General features: G+C 40.7%; 1 protein-coding gene across 1 annotated transcript in view; it reads right to left on the bottom strand.

Moving 5' to 3' along the window:
• LOC137433836 (CUGBP Elav-like family member 4) overlaps nt 1–18,807 on the bottom strand; it is a 577,562-nt gene that overhangs the window by 92,442 nt on the left and 466,313 nt on the right. Inside the window, 1 exon segment of the mRNA XM_078785224.1 lies at nt 15,375–15,527. Coding sequence (XP_078641350.1) covers nt 15,375–15,527 — 153 coding nt within the window.

Genomic DNA, 18,807 nt, shown 5'->3' with positions numbered 1-18,807 from the left:
GCAAAACACCAAGCCATCCAAATAACACCATGGACATCAAGATGAAAAACACCAAGCCAACCAAAAAACACCATGGACATCAAGATGAAAAACACCAAGCCAACCAAAAAACACCATGGACACCAAGAAGAAAAACAACAAGCCAACCAAAAAACACCATGGACACCAAGAAGAAAAACAACAAGCAATCCAAAAAACACCATGGACACCAAGATGAAAAACACCAAGCCAACCAAAAAACACCATAGACATCAAGAAGAAAAAACACCAAGCCAACCAAAAAACACCAAGGACACCAAGACAAAAAACACCAAGCCAACCAAAAAACACCATGGACACCAAGAAGAAAAACAGCAAGCCAACCAAAAAACACCATGGACAACAAGAAGAAAAACACCAAGCCAACCAAAAAACACCATGGACACCAAGACGCAAAACACCAAGACAACCAAAAAACACCAAGGACGCCAAGAAGAAAAACACCAAGCCACCCAAAAAACACCAAGGACACCAAGAAGAAAAACACCAAGCCAACCAAAAAGCACCAAGGACACCAAGAAGAAAAACACCAAGCCAACCAAAAAACACCATGGACACTAAGACGAAAAACACCAAGCCAACCAAAAACACCAAGGACGCCAAGAAGAAAAACAGCAAGCCAACCAAAAAACACCAAGGACACCAAGGACACCAAGACGAATAAAACCAAGCCAACCAAAAAACACCAAGATGAAAAACACCAAGAACACCAAGATGAAAAACACCAAGCCAATCAAAAAACACCATGGACACCAAGACGAAAAACACCAAGCCAACCAAAATACACCATGGACACCAAGAAGAAAAACACAAAGCAAACCAAAAACAAAAAACACCATGGACACCAAGAAGAAAAACACCAAGCCAACCAAAAATCACCAAGATCACCAAGACGAAAAACACCAAGCCAACCAAAAAACACCATGGCCACCAAGAAGAAAAACACCAAGCCAACGAAAAATCACCATGGACACCAAGACGTAAAACACCAAGCCAAACAAAAAACACCATGGACAACAAGAAGAAAAACACCAAACGACCAAAAAACACCATGGACACCAAGAAGAAAAACACCAAGCCAACCAAAAAACACCAAGGCAACCAAAATCACCATTGACACTAAGCCGAAAAACACCAAGGCAACCAAAAAACACTGTGGACACGAAGACGAAAAACACCAAGGCAACCAAAAAACTCCAAGTACACCAAGACGAAAAACACAAAGCCAACCAAAGAACACCAAGGACACCAAGCCAACCAAAAATTTAAATTTCTGCCAACCGGCTACTAGAATACTAGAATTCTCTCATGCACAGATTTATCTCGTCTTCAGTTGTCTTACCCTTCCTCCCGTCCATGGTACACTGAATCTTGTGGTGAGGCAGTTGCCCTGAAACAACTTGCCTTTGCCTCTTGGAAGGCAAATCCAACTGAAGCCAATCTCAGTTCCTTCCACCAAGCTCGGAACAAGTGTGTGTCTAATGTCTACCCTCAGGAGTGCCAGGAAGCACTATCTCTCCACATTCAAGAATGAATTCTCAAACCTGTCTCCTTCCTCCAAATCCTGGTGGTGTCTGGTCAAATCCGTTTCTGGTGTTTGTTCCCCCTCCATCGCCTCCCTCACCTCAAGTGGCTACACAGTTGTCACCGCATGTAACAAAGCCGAATGTCTCATCTCTGTGTTTACCTCAAAATCTTGTGTCCCAAACCCATCTCTCTCTGTTCCCACCTTTCCCAGTCGAACCCAACTGCTCCTGGACTATGTGGCCTCTCCTGACAAGGTGGAGAAGTTTTTGTCAAACTTCGACTCTGATTCTGCAACTGGACCAGACGGCATCAGCCCACGGGTCCTAAAATCCTGCTCTGCCGCTCTATCTCACCCTCTATCTGTTCTATTCACCCTCGCTTTGGTCAAGGTCATCTGCCAGCATCTTGGAAATCAGTAAACATTACCGCTTTACACAAAAAGGTGCAAAAACAGATCCTTGCAACAACAGACCAATCAGCCTGCTCCCAATTATCAGCAAAGTCATGGCATCCATCATTGCTTCGGATATCAAATCCTTCCTCTTCTCCAATGGCTTGATCTCCGATCATCAATTTGGATTCAGACCAGGTCAGTCTACTCTGGACATGTTGCTTCTGCTGTCTCAACAATGGATGGAGGTCCTCAATGCCAAACAGGAAATCAGAGCTGTCTCCCTTGACATATCACGTGCCTTCAATACGGTCTGGCACCCAGCTCTGCTCACCAAACTCTCCTCCTATGGTATCCATGGAAATCTCCACGCTTGGCTTGCGGACTTCCTCTCTGGTCGTAGTCAACGTGTGGCCCTGAATGGATTTCTCTCATCGCCCCTTCCTGTTCTGGCTGGAGTTCCCCAAGGTAGTGTTCAGGTCCCTGTGCTTTTTCTGGTCTTCATCAATGATCTCTCCGACTCTCTGGAAAATCCTCGCTATCTCTTTGCTGATGACTCCACTCTCTGCTGCTCCATTCCTCATCCCTCAGATCGGCAGTCTGCAGCTTCCTCACTCTCTGCAGACCTGGACAAAATCACAGACTGGTCAAACAAGTGGAACATGTCTTTCAATCCTGACAAATCTCACACTCTTACGATGTCTCTCCGAAAAGACCGACTGGAAAACCGTCCCATCTACTTTCTCAACAATCCTCTCCAAGAAGTTCTGTCGCACAAGCTTTTGGGTCTCACTATCTGCCATGATATTTTTTGGGAAAACCACATTTCCAAGCTGGCCTCCAAAGCCAGTCGCCGACTGGGCATCCTCCGTCGTGCGAAGTCCTTCCTTGGCACACCTGAGCTCCTCACCACATACAAGGCTTTCATCCGCAGCTCAATGGAATACTGTTCCCCCCTCTGGGCCGGTGCTCCTGCCTCACACCTAGCTCGACTTCACGCTGTTGAAACCAAAGCTTTCAGAATCATTGGAATCTCCTGCGATGAAGCTAACTCCGAGGGCCTTTCACTCACCGCAGGCAGGTTGGTGGTCTTTCTGTCTTCTACCGACTACTCTGCGGCCTTGCTTCCCCAGCTCTCACTGTGCTCTGTCCCCAAAATATTCCTACAGGTCGCACAAGATCTGCCAGCAACCCTCTTATGGTTAAACTGCCAAAATCTAGGTTCTCTGCTCACCTTCACTCTTTCATTCCCCTTTTCTCCCGCCTCTGGAACAAACTCCAACACTCCCTTCAATCCCACTCCTCCCTCCAAGTCTTTAAAACAGCTGTTCACCACCATCTCTTATCTTCCCCCATCCAAAACCTTGATCTTTTCTACCCCCGCTAATTCACCCCAGATACACTTTTTCGAAATTCCAACTTCTTTCCTGGAAGTCCTTGCAGTGTCCATATGTTTTATACCTCTCCCACCTCCGCCCAAGCCCTCTCCCTCCCACAGTTCTGTCGATGTCCCTGCTCTCAAATGTTGTGTTTGTGTCCTTCCCCCCCCTCTCCCCATCTTGTCTACCGCTCCCCTTATTTTGTGTTTTATGTATCGGTTTGTGTCGGTTTGACTTTTTGTGTGATTAATGTTAGCTCTTTCACGAGCCTCGATCTTGTATACAAAAGAAAAGAAAAAAAAACCAATTAAATAAAAAAAAACCAATGCCTCCCTCCGTGAACCATAACAAGACTACACACTTAACTAGAACGGCACTCAGTAGAGAGCATACCTACGCCAAGTGAACAGTTTACGTTATATATCATAGAGCAGACCAGAAAATCACAAAACAGAATCACATTTAATCAAAATCATCCGTCAACAACTTTTTGAGATATCCTGTTATATATCGTTTTTGGCTCTATTTCCCAATGGTGAAGAATCTCTTTACAAATTCTACTAGCCGGATCCGAATCCGGATCTTCACCAAAATTGAATCTAGTCTTCATTGTCACATGCACAACATGTCCACCAAGTTTCGTCCAAATCCGTCCACAACGTTTTGAGATATCCTGCTATATGTTGGTTTTAGCCCTATCTCCCAATGGTGAAGATTCACTTGAAAAATTAAATAATTCCCATATCCGAATCCATATTCAGATCTTCACCAAAATCGAATCGATTCTTCCTTGTCACACACACAACCTGTCCACCAAGTTTCGGCCAAATCAGTCCATAATATTTTGGGATATCCTGCTATGTATCGTTTTTGGCCAAATCTCCCAATGGTGAAGAATCACATAATAATTAAATAATTCTCATATTCGAATTCATATTCAGACCTTCACCAAAATCGAATCGATTCTTCCTCGTCACACACACAACCTGTCCACCAAGTTTCGTCCAAATCCGTCCATAACTTTTTGAGATATCCTGATATGTATCGTTTTTGGCCCTATTTCCCAATGGTGAAGAATCACTTAAAAAATTCTAGTAGCCGGATCCAAATCCGAATCTTCACCAAAATCGAATCATTTCGTCCTTGTCACATACGCTACATCTCTGCCAAATTTCGTCCAAATCCGTCCCCAACTTTTTGACATATTTTGTTCACAAACAAACGGACGAACGTACAGACAGGGGTGAAAACATAACCTTCATCCACCTTTGGTGGCGGAGGTAATAATAAAAAATTGGGGAAAAATTAAATAATTGGAAATTTAAAAGTTAAATAATGGAGAAATTAATTATTCTTTAAAAAGTGGGATGACACCCTGGACACCAAGACTAAACACTTAATGTCTCCCTCCGTGAACCATAACAAGACTAAACACACAATAAATCCCTTTGGTTACAATAATAACAGAAGATTGAAAAAAAAATCGATAAATTAAAAACATTTGAAAAATAAAAAAAATTCATAATAAAAAAATCAGAGAATTAAATGTTAGAAAAATTAAATATTTAAAGAAATAAGTGAATACCAAATTATATAAATGCAAATTTAAAAAAATTAAAATTGTGGAAAAATTAAATAATTGGGAAGTAAAAAAGTAAATAATTGAAGAATGGAAAAGTATTCTTACGAAACACGACACGAGAAAAAAAACACACGATGACACCATGGACACCAAGGCTAAACACTTAATGCCTTCCTCCGGGAATCATAACTGTATGTAAATTAGAGGCCCATATATTTACGGAGGTTTGGGGCATATCATGACTTGTGCAGAAGAACTTTTCTCAGGTAGAACAAATCCTGGATGGGTCACCACTCAAAAACAGGTTGGTCGACTGAAGGTGATAGGAATCTGTATTTGGTTTCGAGTGCTCGCCTACTATCCTTTAAAGACATGGCACACAAATTGATAGCTCGCCCTGCATGTGATACACGAGGGTACCACTTTATAACTGGGTTGAGATTCAAACCTAGGATAGACAGCTCACAGGTGAGTCCGTCCTCACACATCTAAGCTATCCTGCCAGCACCGCAAGGATATCTACACAATAAAAGAGCCGTTTGTCTGTGTGTATGTGTCGCCATTTTTTGTTTTTTTAATCAGAGAAGGCTGAACGGATCTTCGTCAAACGTTCAGAGATTCATCAGTGAATGTCGGGGAGTGTTTTAGGCCAATTTTGTTTTGAAAATTTTGAAAAACAAAAGTTCAATTTTTTTTGCACTCCATGGTGCATCTACACAATAAAAGAGCCGTTTGTCTGTGTGTATGTGTCGCCATTTTTTGTTTTTTTAATCAGAGAAGGCTGAACGGATCTTCGTCAAACGTTCAGAGATTCATCAGTGAATGTCGGGGAGTGTTTTAGGCCAATTTTGTTTTGAAAATTTTGAAAAACAAAAGTTCAATTTTTTTTGCACTCCATGGTGCCTCTCCACTCCATTTGCACTCCAAAAAAATTCATAATAAAAAAATCAGAGAATTCAATGTTAGAAAAATTAAATATTTAAAGAAATAAGTGAATACCAAATTATATAAATGCAATAAGTGAAAATGCCTTTGTAGATATGTGAAAGGTAATTATAAATTATCCCCAATTCGTGTGTGTGTATGTAATACTTCAATATGAAATAATTTTCCTTAGTGGGTGTAGGGAAGTCTTTTAGGCACCCACAAAAAATAGAAAGAAAAAAACAATTTGATTTCTTCAAAATCCCAACAGGATTAGAACATCACCGGGCAACGCCGGGTACTCCTGGTAGTTTATTATAAGACATCAATGTACTTTAAAATGAAATACAAGGACATCAATAGTCGACAGAGAAAATGAACATTGTGTGTGGGATTTGAGTATAGGATTTATGACCTACGTGCTCATATGGGATTGCAACACAGGACCGACTCTGAGGTGCAACTTGACAACATGATTAAGTTAACTTACAACTTCCAATGACTATTTTGTAAAAAAATAAGTTACAAACTTCCATTCCAAGTATGAATAGGATCCAACAGGGCCTCAGGCCAGCTTGGGGCTTATAGTTTGGTGCTGTCAGTCCGTCCATCCATCCGGAGTCTCAACTCATCGAAAATGACTCGACGCATCTCCTTCACATTCGGCATATGCAATAATATCTGGGCATGACGAACGTCAAATTACTTTGGGATCAGAGCCAAACGTTATGGGACACAATTTTATTTCCGAATTTGGGCAATTTGAAGAAAAACATTTTACAGGAGAGAATAGTACAGTATTGTATATGCTTCCAGGAGCTATTTTTTTTAATTTAATATACAATTTACCATCTCACTACCAACACACAATTTTGAATTAATTATATATAAATATATATACAACATGAACAAAAGTATGCGGACACCCCTTCTAATTAGTGGATTTGGCTGTTTCAAACACACGCATTGCTTCCAGGTATATATAATCAAGCACACAGCCATGCAATCTCCATAGACAAACATTGGCAGTAGAATGGGCCATACTGAAGAGTTCAGTGATTTTCAAAGTGGCACTGCCATAGGATGCCACCTTTCCAACAAATCAGTTCATCAAATTTCTGCCCTGCTAGATCTGCCTCGGTTAACTGTAAGTGCTGTTATTGTGAAGTGGAAACGTACAGGAGCAACAACAGCTCAGCCGCGAAGTGGTAGGCCACACAAGCCCACAGAACGGGACCGCCGAGTGCTGAAGCGTGTATCGCGTAAAAATGGTCTGTCCTCGGTTGGAACACTCACTACCTTTGTTCCAAACTCGTCATTGCTCGAGTTCCAAACTGCTTATGGAAACAACATCTGCACAACAACTGTTAGTCGGGAGGTTCATGAAATGGGTTTCCATGGCCGAGCAGCCGCACACAAGCCTAAGATCATCATGCGCAATGCCAAGCGTCGGCTGGAGTGGTGTAAAGCTCGCCGCCATTGGAATCTGGAGCAGTGGAAACGCGTTCGCTGGAGTGATGAATCACACTTCACCATCTGGCAGACTGACAGACAAATCTGGGTTTGGCGGATGTGAGGAGAACGCTACCTGCCCGAATGCATAGTGCAAACTGTAAAGTTTGGTGGAGGAAGAATAATGGTCTGGGGCTGTTTTTCATGGTTCGGGCTAGGCCCCTTAGTTCCAGTGAAGGGAAATCTTAACGCTACAGCATACAATGGCATTCTAGATGATCGTGTGCTTCCAACTTTGTGGCAACAGTTTGAGAAAGGCCCTTTCCTATTTCAGCATGACAATGCCCCCATGCACAAAGCGAGCTCCATACAGCAATGGTTTGTCGAGATCGGTGTAGAAGAACTTGACTGGCCTGCACAGAGCCCTGACCTCAACTCCATCGAACGCCTTTGGGATGAATTGGAACGCCGACTGTGAGCCAGGCCTAATCGCCCACATCAGTGTCTGACCTCAACAATGCTCTTGTGGCTGAATGGAAGCAAATTCCTGCAGCAATGTTCCAACATCTAGTGGAAAGCCTTCCCAGAAGAGTGGAGGCTGTTATAGCAGCAAAGTGTGGGGACCAACTCCATAGTAATGCCCATGATTTTGGAATGAGATGTGTGATGTTTGGGTGTTCACATACTTTTGGTCATGTCGTGTATATATCTACGTACATGCAGTCCTGGCCAAAAATATTGGCACCCTTGCACTTTTTTCAAATAATTCACCATTTCTTCCAGAAAAATTGTTGAAATTAAAAAATCTTTCGCTATGCACATTTGTATTTCTTTGGTTTGCAGTGGAACAAAACAAAAAAGCTGAAAAAATTACTAAATCTTAGCTTATTCCACACAGAAATCCTAAAATGGCCCGGAAAATATTATCGGCACCTTTTAGAAGTTGTTAGAAATAATGAGATTTCAAGCAGGTGATTCTCCTTTACTTTGGAATTCAACTCACCTGTGGTGAGTTGTTGGAGCCTGCAATATAAAAATAATTCAACCAGTTTGAATAGAGAAAAGGAGTCATTCTGCTGTTTTGTGTCACTGTGTGTACCGCAATAAGCATGTAGAAAAGCAAGAAAACCAGGAGAATTGTCTGAGGAGGTCAGACACAAGATTGTAGCCAAGCATGGACAATCTCAAGTCTACAGGTCCATCTCCAGAGACCTTGATGTTCATGTGTCTACCGTACGCAATGTTATAAAGAAGTTTAAGGCCCATGGCACTGCAGCCAACCTCCCTGGACCTCGCCGCAAGAGAAAACTTGATCGAAGATTACAGTGAAGGATTGTTCAAATGGTGGAGAAAGCACCTCGATCAACTGCCAACCAGATTCAAGCTGACCTTCAGACACAAAGTACGACAATTTCAGCTCACACCATCCATCACCAACTCAATGAAAAGGGTTATATGGAGGACCCCATTGCTGAGAGAGAGAGAGTCAAAAGAAAGCCCGACTGGTGTTTGCCGAAACACACCTGAACAAACCAAAATCCTTCTGGGAGAATGTTCTGTGGACAGATGAGACCAAATTAGAGCCTTTTGGTAAAGCACATCATCTCTATGTTTACAGAAAACAAAATGAAGCCTTCAAAGAAAAGAACACCTTCCCTACAGTCAAACATGGAGGAGGTTCAGTGATGTTTTGGGGTTGCTGTGCTGCCTGTGGCACTGTGTGCCTTGAACGTGTGCATAACATCATTAAATCAGGAGATTACCAAGGCATTTTGGTGTGCAATGTTCAACCCAGTGTCAGAAAGCTGGGTCTCCGTCGAAGGTCATGGGTCTTGCAGCAGGACAATGACCCCAAACACACTTCAAAAAGCACCCATGAATGGTTCAAGACAAAATGCTGGACTGTTCTGAAGTGGCCAGCAATGAGTCCAGATCTAAATCCCATTGAACACATGTGGGGAGATCTGAAAACAGCAGTTGGGAGAAGGCACCCTTCAAATCTGGGAGAACTGGAGCAGTTTCCACAAGAAGAGTGGGCCAAACTGCCAGTAGAGAGGTGTAGGAAGCTCATTCATGGCTACAGGAAGCGCTTGACTGCAGTTATTTTGTCCAAAGGCTGTGCTACCAAATATTAAGTCTACGGTGTCAATAATTTTGTTAATGCCATTTCTTTTTATTTTCTGATTTCAAAGGATATATTATGTTCTTGTTCATTAAAACAAAGGTTCTGTAATATTAAGAGTGGAATAAAGAATTGTGGAGACCAAATACTTTCGTCAATTTCAACTTATTTTTAGAGAAAATTGTGAGTTGTTTGAAAAAAGTGCCACGGTGCCAATACTTTTGGCCATGACGGTATATATACTTTACCATTCCCACAACCTGCATACCACATTCAATTATTTATTATTTTATGCACTTCACCAACTACCGACATACCACCTTGAATTACGTATTTATTTACACCTTTTACGTTCTACATTTGTTTAGTTATTGATTTAATTATTTCTTTAAATGTAAAATCTACACGTCCCATTTTTGAGGTGTGGTAGGAGGTTGTGCAAGTCCAAGGTCATTATTTTGAGGGTGAACGCAATTTTAACATTTTGAAGTGTGATTTTCAACTCATGATTTGAGTATATTATTCCCTCCCCTTCTCAATGTCCTGGACCAGGGGACTCGATGAAGAAGTGGGCACACTGGGTGGTTTTTTCATGGTTTTTTTTTTTTAGTGCAGGATGTGCCAATGATGCAGCCCCTGCACATTATGGGATGGATCTGGAATTTGTCGAGGGAGGCCGCAGGTATTTGACTCCGTCTCCTTGCGGAAGACACTGCGGGATTTCGAACGCCCCGAGCTTGACGTCCCATCGGAAGGACGGTGTACTCATCGATGCACCACTCTTCGCATCATCCTATTAATTAACATTTTGAGTGCAAGTGCAAGTGGAAAAAAATAAACAGATATGATGCGAGATCAAATCCCCATGTTGTGTTTAATGCAATTAGTGTCAAATTCTCGAATTATTTTACCCAATTCCTCAGAAAATGAAACCTGCCGGAGTGTTGTGCATGACACGAAGTATTAAACTTATAAATCTTTGGCAAAATAATGTTTTACATTAGCAGATAATTATGAGCAGTATTTTAATTACCCCAATTACACCCTGAGCCAAAGCAAAGAGAAGTCTGCAAAAGCTATCCAATTTAATTCAAAAGGACTTTGATTTAAGTTTCATGGAGGAGCTTATCTATAAATAAGATGCAGGGTTAGACATTAGGAGACATTCTTGCACTTCTTCATGAATTACAAGGACATTGGTAGACAATGGACACATAAATATAGAACATTCATTTGGATTTTACTTCATTTCGGTGTGTGCACAAATTTCAGGCCTGGCCAGTATGTGCAAAATTTTGGCCAATCTCATATGCTACACTCCACTCTTACCCCCTCCAAGCCTATAAGTACTTGGTACTGATGTAATCAAATAAAACTAAAATGGCACATGGTAGAACGCATACCCTCCACCAGGCTGAAAAGTTTACGTTGTGGATCCCACTGATAGGCCGAATCTGCATCCAGACCTGAACCAAAATCTAATCGGCTCGTTATTGTCACCTACCAAAATCATCCATCAAGTTTTGTCATAAATCGTCCACAACTTTTTGAGATATCATGCTATATATTGTTATTGGCCCTATCACTCAATGGTGAAGAATCACTTTAAAAAAAAAATTCGTATCCAGATCTGGATTTTCAACAAAATCGAATCAATTTGTACTAGTCACACACCCAACCTGTCCACAAAGGTTAGTCCACAAATTTTTGAGATATCCTGCTCACAGGCAGACCAACAAACAGATAGGGGAGAAAACCTAACATCTGTCCTCCATGGCGCAGGTACCAAAAATCAATTTCATTACACAAAAAAGAACTAAAGACAAGTCACAGGTGCTTCTTGGAATTGCTTTCCTGAATGGAGTTAACTGAATCTGGCAAATAACATTTTTTGCCACCAGTCACTGCACAGGTCGCACAGGTTTTCTCCGACTGCAACATCCATTGTTCTGATGCCCACTCGTTTGTGTGGTATCAGCATGTTACATCCCATAAACAAGTCAAATATATCAGTGTAAAGCATTTCCACCATTACTCATTTATGGTGCATAAGCCTCCTTGTACTTAAAAACCTCCTTGTACTTGTGCTTAAAAAACAAAAACAATTATCAGCCTTGCTTTACACAACATTTCTATCCGAATATTTTATTTTGTGTGTAACAACATGATAAACGCTCGACTACTTTCAGTACTACAAAGGTAGATTTGGGATTTGCTTGTAAGACTAAGAGATACAGCTTCAATTCACGCCATGGGAAGAAGCAGGAGAGAAAGCTCCCTAATTGGCCGGCAAAGGCAAAACTATTTGTCAAGTCTGTTTAACTACTCTATTGATTATTTAGGGAGAGTTAAAATTACTGCCAACCAAAACGTTAAATAACTCGGTGGCCTTTTAAGCAGTTGATATCGGATTTAAAAAAACAATTAAGACTGTGACGAGTACAATTACGAGCAAAGTACAACAAAACTTTGTTGAAATATAATGCAATTATGAAGATCGTTATGTGTATGCCTGCTTTAGTCAATAAAGATTAGATATTCGCGAAAGAGAAGAAGAGCAAAGCACGTGAATTACACACCACGGTCTGTCGTTGCATGAGCACCAGGCCCACATGTGGGGAACCAATACATCACTTTCAAAATGTTGTAATCCGCCATCCATTGCTCGGTGGGTATGCGCATAAATCTTGAGTAACGAAGTCCATGGAGGGGGGGGGGGGGGGGGCTGGATGTGTATCACATGTGCCAGATAATGACCGTAGCATGAAACGGCTTCCCAAGCTTTTAAAGAAGCTGAAAATACTTGGAAATGCACCTGGGAGAAAGGGGTGTGCCTCTACACAAGAAAAGATTTGGAGAAATTCCTGACCAACTCGTCCAAAAAGTTGATATCTTGCATCCGTACTGCAAAAACTCCCAATCATGTGGCCCCCATAGGTTCATAGATGGGTGCGTTCTAGCCGAACCTTGGTTCTTCTAAACACTGATGGTAAGATCGTCAGATCTGGGGCTTGTCGATGCACAGGGTAAGGTTAAAATACTGATATTTACTGTTAATCATGATTGTGGGGAGGTGAAATATCCCCATCTATTGCTGAAATGAGAAGTGCGTGTGTGTTATAATCACGGCCGCCATTAGCTAATTGTATTAAAAAGAAATGGTAACGAAATTGACTCCTCTCATCCACGGATATTTCCCGTATTCCTATATTTCCGTGAGTCTGATTTTAATTCAGGAACACAATTATGGTTAACCATACTGAAATTGCCACTCTTTTGTCAAAATGCTGAAAATTATGTTTAAAAGACTATTTGAATTACAGATTTCGCGCTAACAACGGCAGGTTAAAAGTGCCCATCGAGCAGAACCGAGTCACCGAAAACACACACACACACAGCGCATGCGCAAAAGGCCTTGTTTAGCATTCATGCGTCATTTAAAAAGTCGTGTATTGTGTGAGACCAGCATTTTGAACCTCAACACACCGTCCAACGAAGTAGCGCTTGACCCGTAATAAAACGTCATCATTAACATGCCCAGGTGCAACCATGCGAGGTAGCTGAGAGATGGTTCAAGTTGTAGGTAACATGTGATATTCCCAGTTGAGTGTGATGTTTGCTACAATGTTGTAAAGCCAGGTTACCAAGGCTGCCAGGTGGAACAGTGGATGGAATCAACAGGACATTGATCGAAGTACGCTAACTGCCATGGGTAGCAATGAGAAGCCGACGTTTCGGGCCTGTTTTGCTCCGACGAAGGGTTAACGCTCGAAAAGTCAGCTTCTCCTCACTTCCCCGACAGTTGTTATACCTTAATCAATCAACGTCCTGTTGATTTCATCCATCGGATCGCGGAATAACCCTTACAGCGATCAATCATCATGTCTTCAATGAGCAAGAATAAAAAATGGTGAAGTCATGTTCATCAGAAGAAGAATGGGCAGGAAATCCAAACTGGTGGAAGAATCAAACATATGTATAGAAGGGAAGGTTTATCTACTGACTGATCCGATGGACATCGTCATGGTCATATATGGACTTTGGCTCCAAGATGTATCACAGACCAGGACCAAAGATGTATTATATACCAGGCCCAAAGATATATTACAGACCAGGCCCAAAGCAATGGTACATCTCACGATGACTGAAAGATTTGGTGAAGTGTTGGCAAAGAGAAGCCTTCATGTCCTCATTGAGGAGCGGACCATATTTGTGCTTTGTGCCGTCAATGTCTTTGGTGTTTTTGTGGTGTACAAGAGAAACTCAAGAAGCGCATCATTACCGCCGATAAAATGAAGATACAATTGCGAGCCCTTAAAAACATCATGATCAGCTGCGTTTAAATTCTAAAAAGTCATACATCCCATATTCTCAAAGGTTCCAGCAAGGTTTTAAAGTGCTCCACATATTTTTAATGATCTTGTTGGAATTTTCATGAATAGGGGCATTTGACGGGCTGTCGGTTATACAACAGCGGATGCGAATTAATACACCATGGTAATCAGTGAGCACTTGTGACTGGCTGTGCCAAGCTCTTTTGAATCACAAAATCTTCTTAAGAAATGCCATTTTCCTTGAGATTCCATTCGGTTTTCCCTTGTTCCTCTTGTTCATGGAACGGCCTCGCTGCCACTCTTCCCTCGAGAGCTTCAAGCAGGGTATACACCACTATCTCATGACATCATCCATCCCTACCCGTGATCTTTTCTACCCCCAATAACTCTACCTTACCTAACCCTCTTGTTTTAGGTTATGCTTCACACTTCCTTTCTCTGTCTCTTCTTTTCCTGTTCTCTCGTTCATTTCCTCGAATGCTGCGTCCGCCTATTGCCCCGCCGTCAGGATCTTACCTTTTTTCTCTGCGTTACCTAGCTCCGTTACCTGAGCCTCCGTCTTTTTAGAAGGATAAAAAAGTTCAATGCAAAGCCTCAAGGAAAACATCATTAGTAGGACAAGCGATTTTGCTTCACCCACTCCATTTACGCAAAAAAGGACAAAAAACCTTCACTTCTTCCCCTTAGTTAAAACAACCTCAGGAAAAGGTATTTTGATCACATGACAAGGTCAACAGAGGCACCTACACAAATCCGCATTACAAAAGGAAAGGCTTCCGTTATGGCATCAAAAGGTACTCCCCAGAATTCTACTGCTCAACACATTGATGGTACAACTGGTACTATCCTGAAGATGGCTTGGCCTGACGATTTGTGCCTCTGTTCGTTTGTCTGAGGGTTAGAGGAAGCCAGGCACTCATCTTTGCGAGACATACACCGTTGTCCCTGTGCTTTGGCTTTTTGTGTGAGCTTTCGGCAGTAGGGCAGGTGAGATGAAGTGAGGGGGAGGCATGGAGCAGGAATATGGGAAACAGGTGGCCAAGAAGTTGAGGTGTCTCAACGAATAAGACCCGAGTACCTGTAACCCGCGTTGCTTTGTCCATCACATACGCTGACTTTTGCTTTTCTACTTCTCTCCTCTTTATGCTCTTGTTTATTAGTATTTACAGGATGATAATATTTTGCTTGTAGGCTTCCTCATCATCGTGCCTGTATTCCATGAGAACAGTTTTCTGGAATCTTTCGGCTTGCCATTTGCTGCTGGGAATCCTCTATTCTCCTTATTTGCTTGCATGTCTTTATATCCTACATGTATGATCCTAAAATGACCCTGTTAGCATTGCAGTACTTTGTTTTGAAAAAGAAGGGAAGGAAGCAAGGTTGGGATGAGATGAAGGGCTGGAATGTGGAGAGAGAAAGGTCTACTGAAACAACTTTTGGGAATAAACTATGGTCCTGGCATCCACCAAGCTTCTTAAAATAGGCATTGTAAAGTTTGTACCGTTCAAATGACCTGATGCAAAATGGCCACAGAAATGCGCAAGAACAAATAGTCCTCACTACAATTATCAGATAAGAGTGAAGATGATGGCCGAGTGTGTAAGAACAGGTGCCACCATCCTACCAGGGTAGGGGTGGATGCCATTGGTGTAGACCGCGTCCGAAGGTGGCTGACTGCTTGTTGGCTGGGGCGGTAAGCTGGCAAAACCGGTGACGGTGAGCGGAGAAGCAATGGTGGGGACCGCCGCGGCCGTGATGCCTGGCGGAGAACTGGTACCTACAGGGCAACCACACAGCAAGGCTGTATCACACGACAGACAGACGGACGGACACAAAGGAGAGAAAAAGCAAAAGGTGAGGGCGGCACATCTGCACGCGTGCTTCCCACAAATCCTGAACAGTTGCCCGTCTTTGTCTAACATTTCCCTCTGCAACCCCAACACCAATCCCCACCTCGAAAAACATTTAACATTGCAATCGCTGCTATGGCCTGGGAGTTGCTGTGCCATTTTCAAGTCAATCAGGCAATTCATTCAAGTCCAGGCCCCCAAAATTAACCCCCACACAGTGTAATTTTAAGGGTATGATTCCCACAGCCCATCACATGTCAAATGTAACACTAACAGTATTATTTCACACCCAAAAGGGGTCTGTTTACCCCCAACAGTCATCACTGTATCTTAGTATTACTACAATAATATTACAGTACAGTGCACGATGAACCATATGAACCCAATTGTTAACTGAAAACACCTCATGTAACAATATACATGTAATACACAACATTTATGTAAATGCAATGACTAGTACAGGTAAAGTTCTACAAATCAGAAAGACAGAGGACTTGCATTACCATTGACATCTGCACAATACTTGAATGCCCTTAACGTAGGACTCGGTGGCTAATGGGACGCGCTAATTGGTTCTTGTCACGTTCAATACCAACTAACTTCCCTTACACCATCTATCCACACTCAAATGCGATTCACGATATGTTCCTGATGTGGTGAAAGCTATCATGCGTTGCTAATGATGTGAAAGATGGCATTAAATGCACGGTGTTAAATTTTACACATCTCCAGCAATGAGGTCCAGGGTATGAGAGTTGAAAGATCGACATAACTGAGGGCGTACTATGTCGTTTACATTGTCGGCTGTTAACTGACAAAGCAAACAATCAATGAGGGATCACACGAATAAAAAGGAAATGATGCAATAGTCACTGCTCCCACTAGAGGGTGGTCTGCTACAGCTCTTCAGCATTTACCCCACAACCATTTCCTTGGTGTTGGGGATTGTCGAAGTAGCTGCCTGGGGAAGGACATACACTGGGTATTTGCCAATGTCTTCCCAAGAGTAGTAGTCGGGGCAGGAATTTACAATTTGTTCATGGTGCCGGCAACAACCGACTACTCTTTGTGAAAGATATCATGGTATCTAACTCCACAAGGACCAAACAAAGCTAACGGATAGCACCTGAGTTAAATGACCATCCCAGGGATGGCATGTTATACATGTCACTACTTCCTGCCTGCAAAACACAAATCTAACAACATATATATATATGTATATATATATATATATATATATATATATATATATATATATATATATATATATATATATATGTATATGTATATATATATATAATTATAATATATATATAAATATATAAAACAACAAATATATATATATATATATATATATATATATATATATACATACATATATATATCTATATATGTATCTATCTATCTATATATATATAAATATAAATATATAAAACAATATATATAAATATAAATATATAAAACAATATATATAAATATAAATATATAAAACAATATATATAAATATAAATATATAAAACAATATATATAAATATAAATATATAAAACAATATATATAAATATAAATATATAAAACAATATATATAAATATAAATATATAAAACAATATATATAAATATAAATATAAAAAACAATATATATAAATATAAATATATAAAAAAACAAAAATAACCACCTTTAGAGGCCATTTTTCCCCGCAATGCGGGGGTTGGCCTTTTTCGGGAACCGTGGTTGTTGTTGTTTTTCGGTCCCCTTTTTGAAGCAATGTTTTACGGCCGGATGCCCTTCCTGACGCCAACCCTTTTTGCCGCCTTTAACGACAAACAGGGAATTACCAGTGAACTGGTACTCAATTAGCCGACCTCGGAAGGATGACAGGCTGAGTCAACCCCCCTGGTGTTAATTCAGCGATCGACCGAGATTCAAACCCAGGATCCTTGGATCCTAAGCCGGCACCCTAGCCGCTAGCCCAACACCAGGGTTTTTATAAATATAAATATATAAAACAATATATATAAATATAAATATAAAAAACAATAAATATAAATATAAATATATAAAACAATATATATAAATATAAATATATAAAACAATATATATAAATATAAATATATAAAACAATATATATAAATATAAATATATAAAACAATATATATAAATATAAATATATAAAACAATATATATAAATATAAATATAAAAAACAATATATATAAATATAAATATATAAAAAAACAAAAATAACCACCTTTAGAGGCCATTTTTCCCCGCAAAGCAGGGGTTGGCCTTTTTCGGGAACCGTGGTTGTTGTTGTTTTTCGGTCCCCTTTTTGAAGCAATGTTTTACGGCCGGATGCCCTTCCTGACGCCAACCCTTTTTGCCGCCTTTAACGACAAACAGGGAATTACCAGTGAACTGGTACTCAATTAGCCGACCTCGGAAGGATGACAGGCTGAGTCAACCCCCCTGGTGTTAATTCAGCGATCGACCGAGATTCAAACCCAGGATCCTTGGATCCTAAGCCGGCACCCTAGCCGCTAGCCCAACACCAGGGTTTTTATAAATATAAATATATAAAACAATATATATAAATATAAATATAAAAAACAATATATATAAATATAAATATATAAAACAATATACGTATATAAATATAAATATATAAAACAATATATATAAATATAAATATATAAAACAATATATATAAATATAAATATAAAAAACAATATACTGTATATAAATATATATATATATATATATATATATATATATATATATATATATATATATATCTATATATATAAAGTAGAGTTGGCCTCTATCTATGATCTCTAAGATCTCGAGAACCCGTGGACGGATTTGCGAGCGGAAAGTACTGTTCGACTCGGGATGGTCCCAGGAATGTCACGGAGACATAAACATTTAAAAAATTTCGGGTTTTAAAATTAGCGTATTATTAGCACTAGCAGAAGAGAGATAGTCCTTGAGCCAGACCAAAAGTAATGCTCCGGCGGGGGGAGTAATTCTCATTATGATTTTCCATTAGACCAATGTCTCAAGTGTCAGAAAAGGTGTGATGGACATCTGAGAACGGTAGCTTAGTGCCCGGATGGACGCCATCTTTGAAACCACCCAGCTCGAAAATGCCCATTTGGTGGGGTACATTGTTGCACGTGTATCTGGACTTCTATACTAGCTATCGATGTGCG

This window comes from Myxine glutinosa, chromosome 10, assembly GCF_964187855.1.
Source record: "Myxine glutinosa chromosome 10, kmMyxGlut1.1, whole genome shotgun sequence".
NCBI classification, from domain to species: Eukaryota; Metazoa; Chordata; class Myxini; order Myxiniformes; family Myxinidae; genus Myxine; species Myxine glutinosa.
The sequence above is the reverse complement of the archived record's forward strand: the minus strand, read 5'-3'. Positions and strand labels throughout refer to the sequence as shown.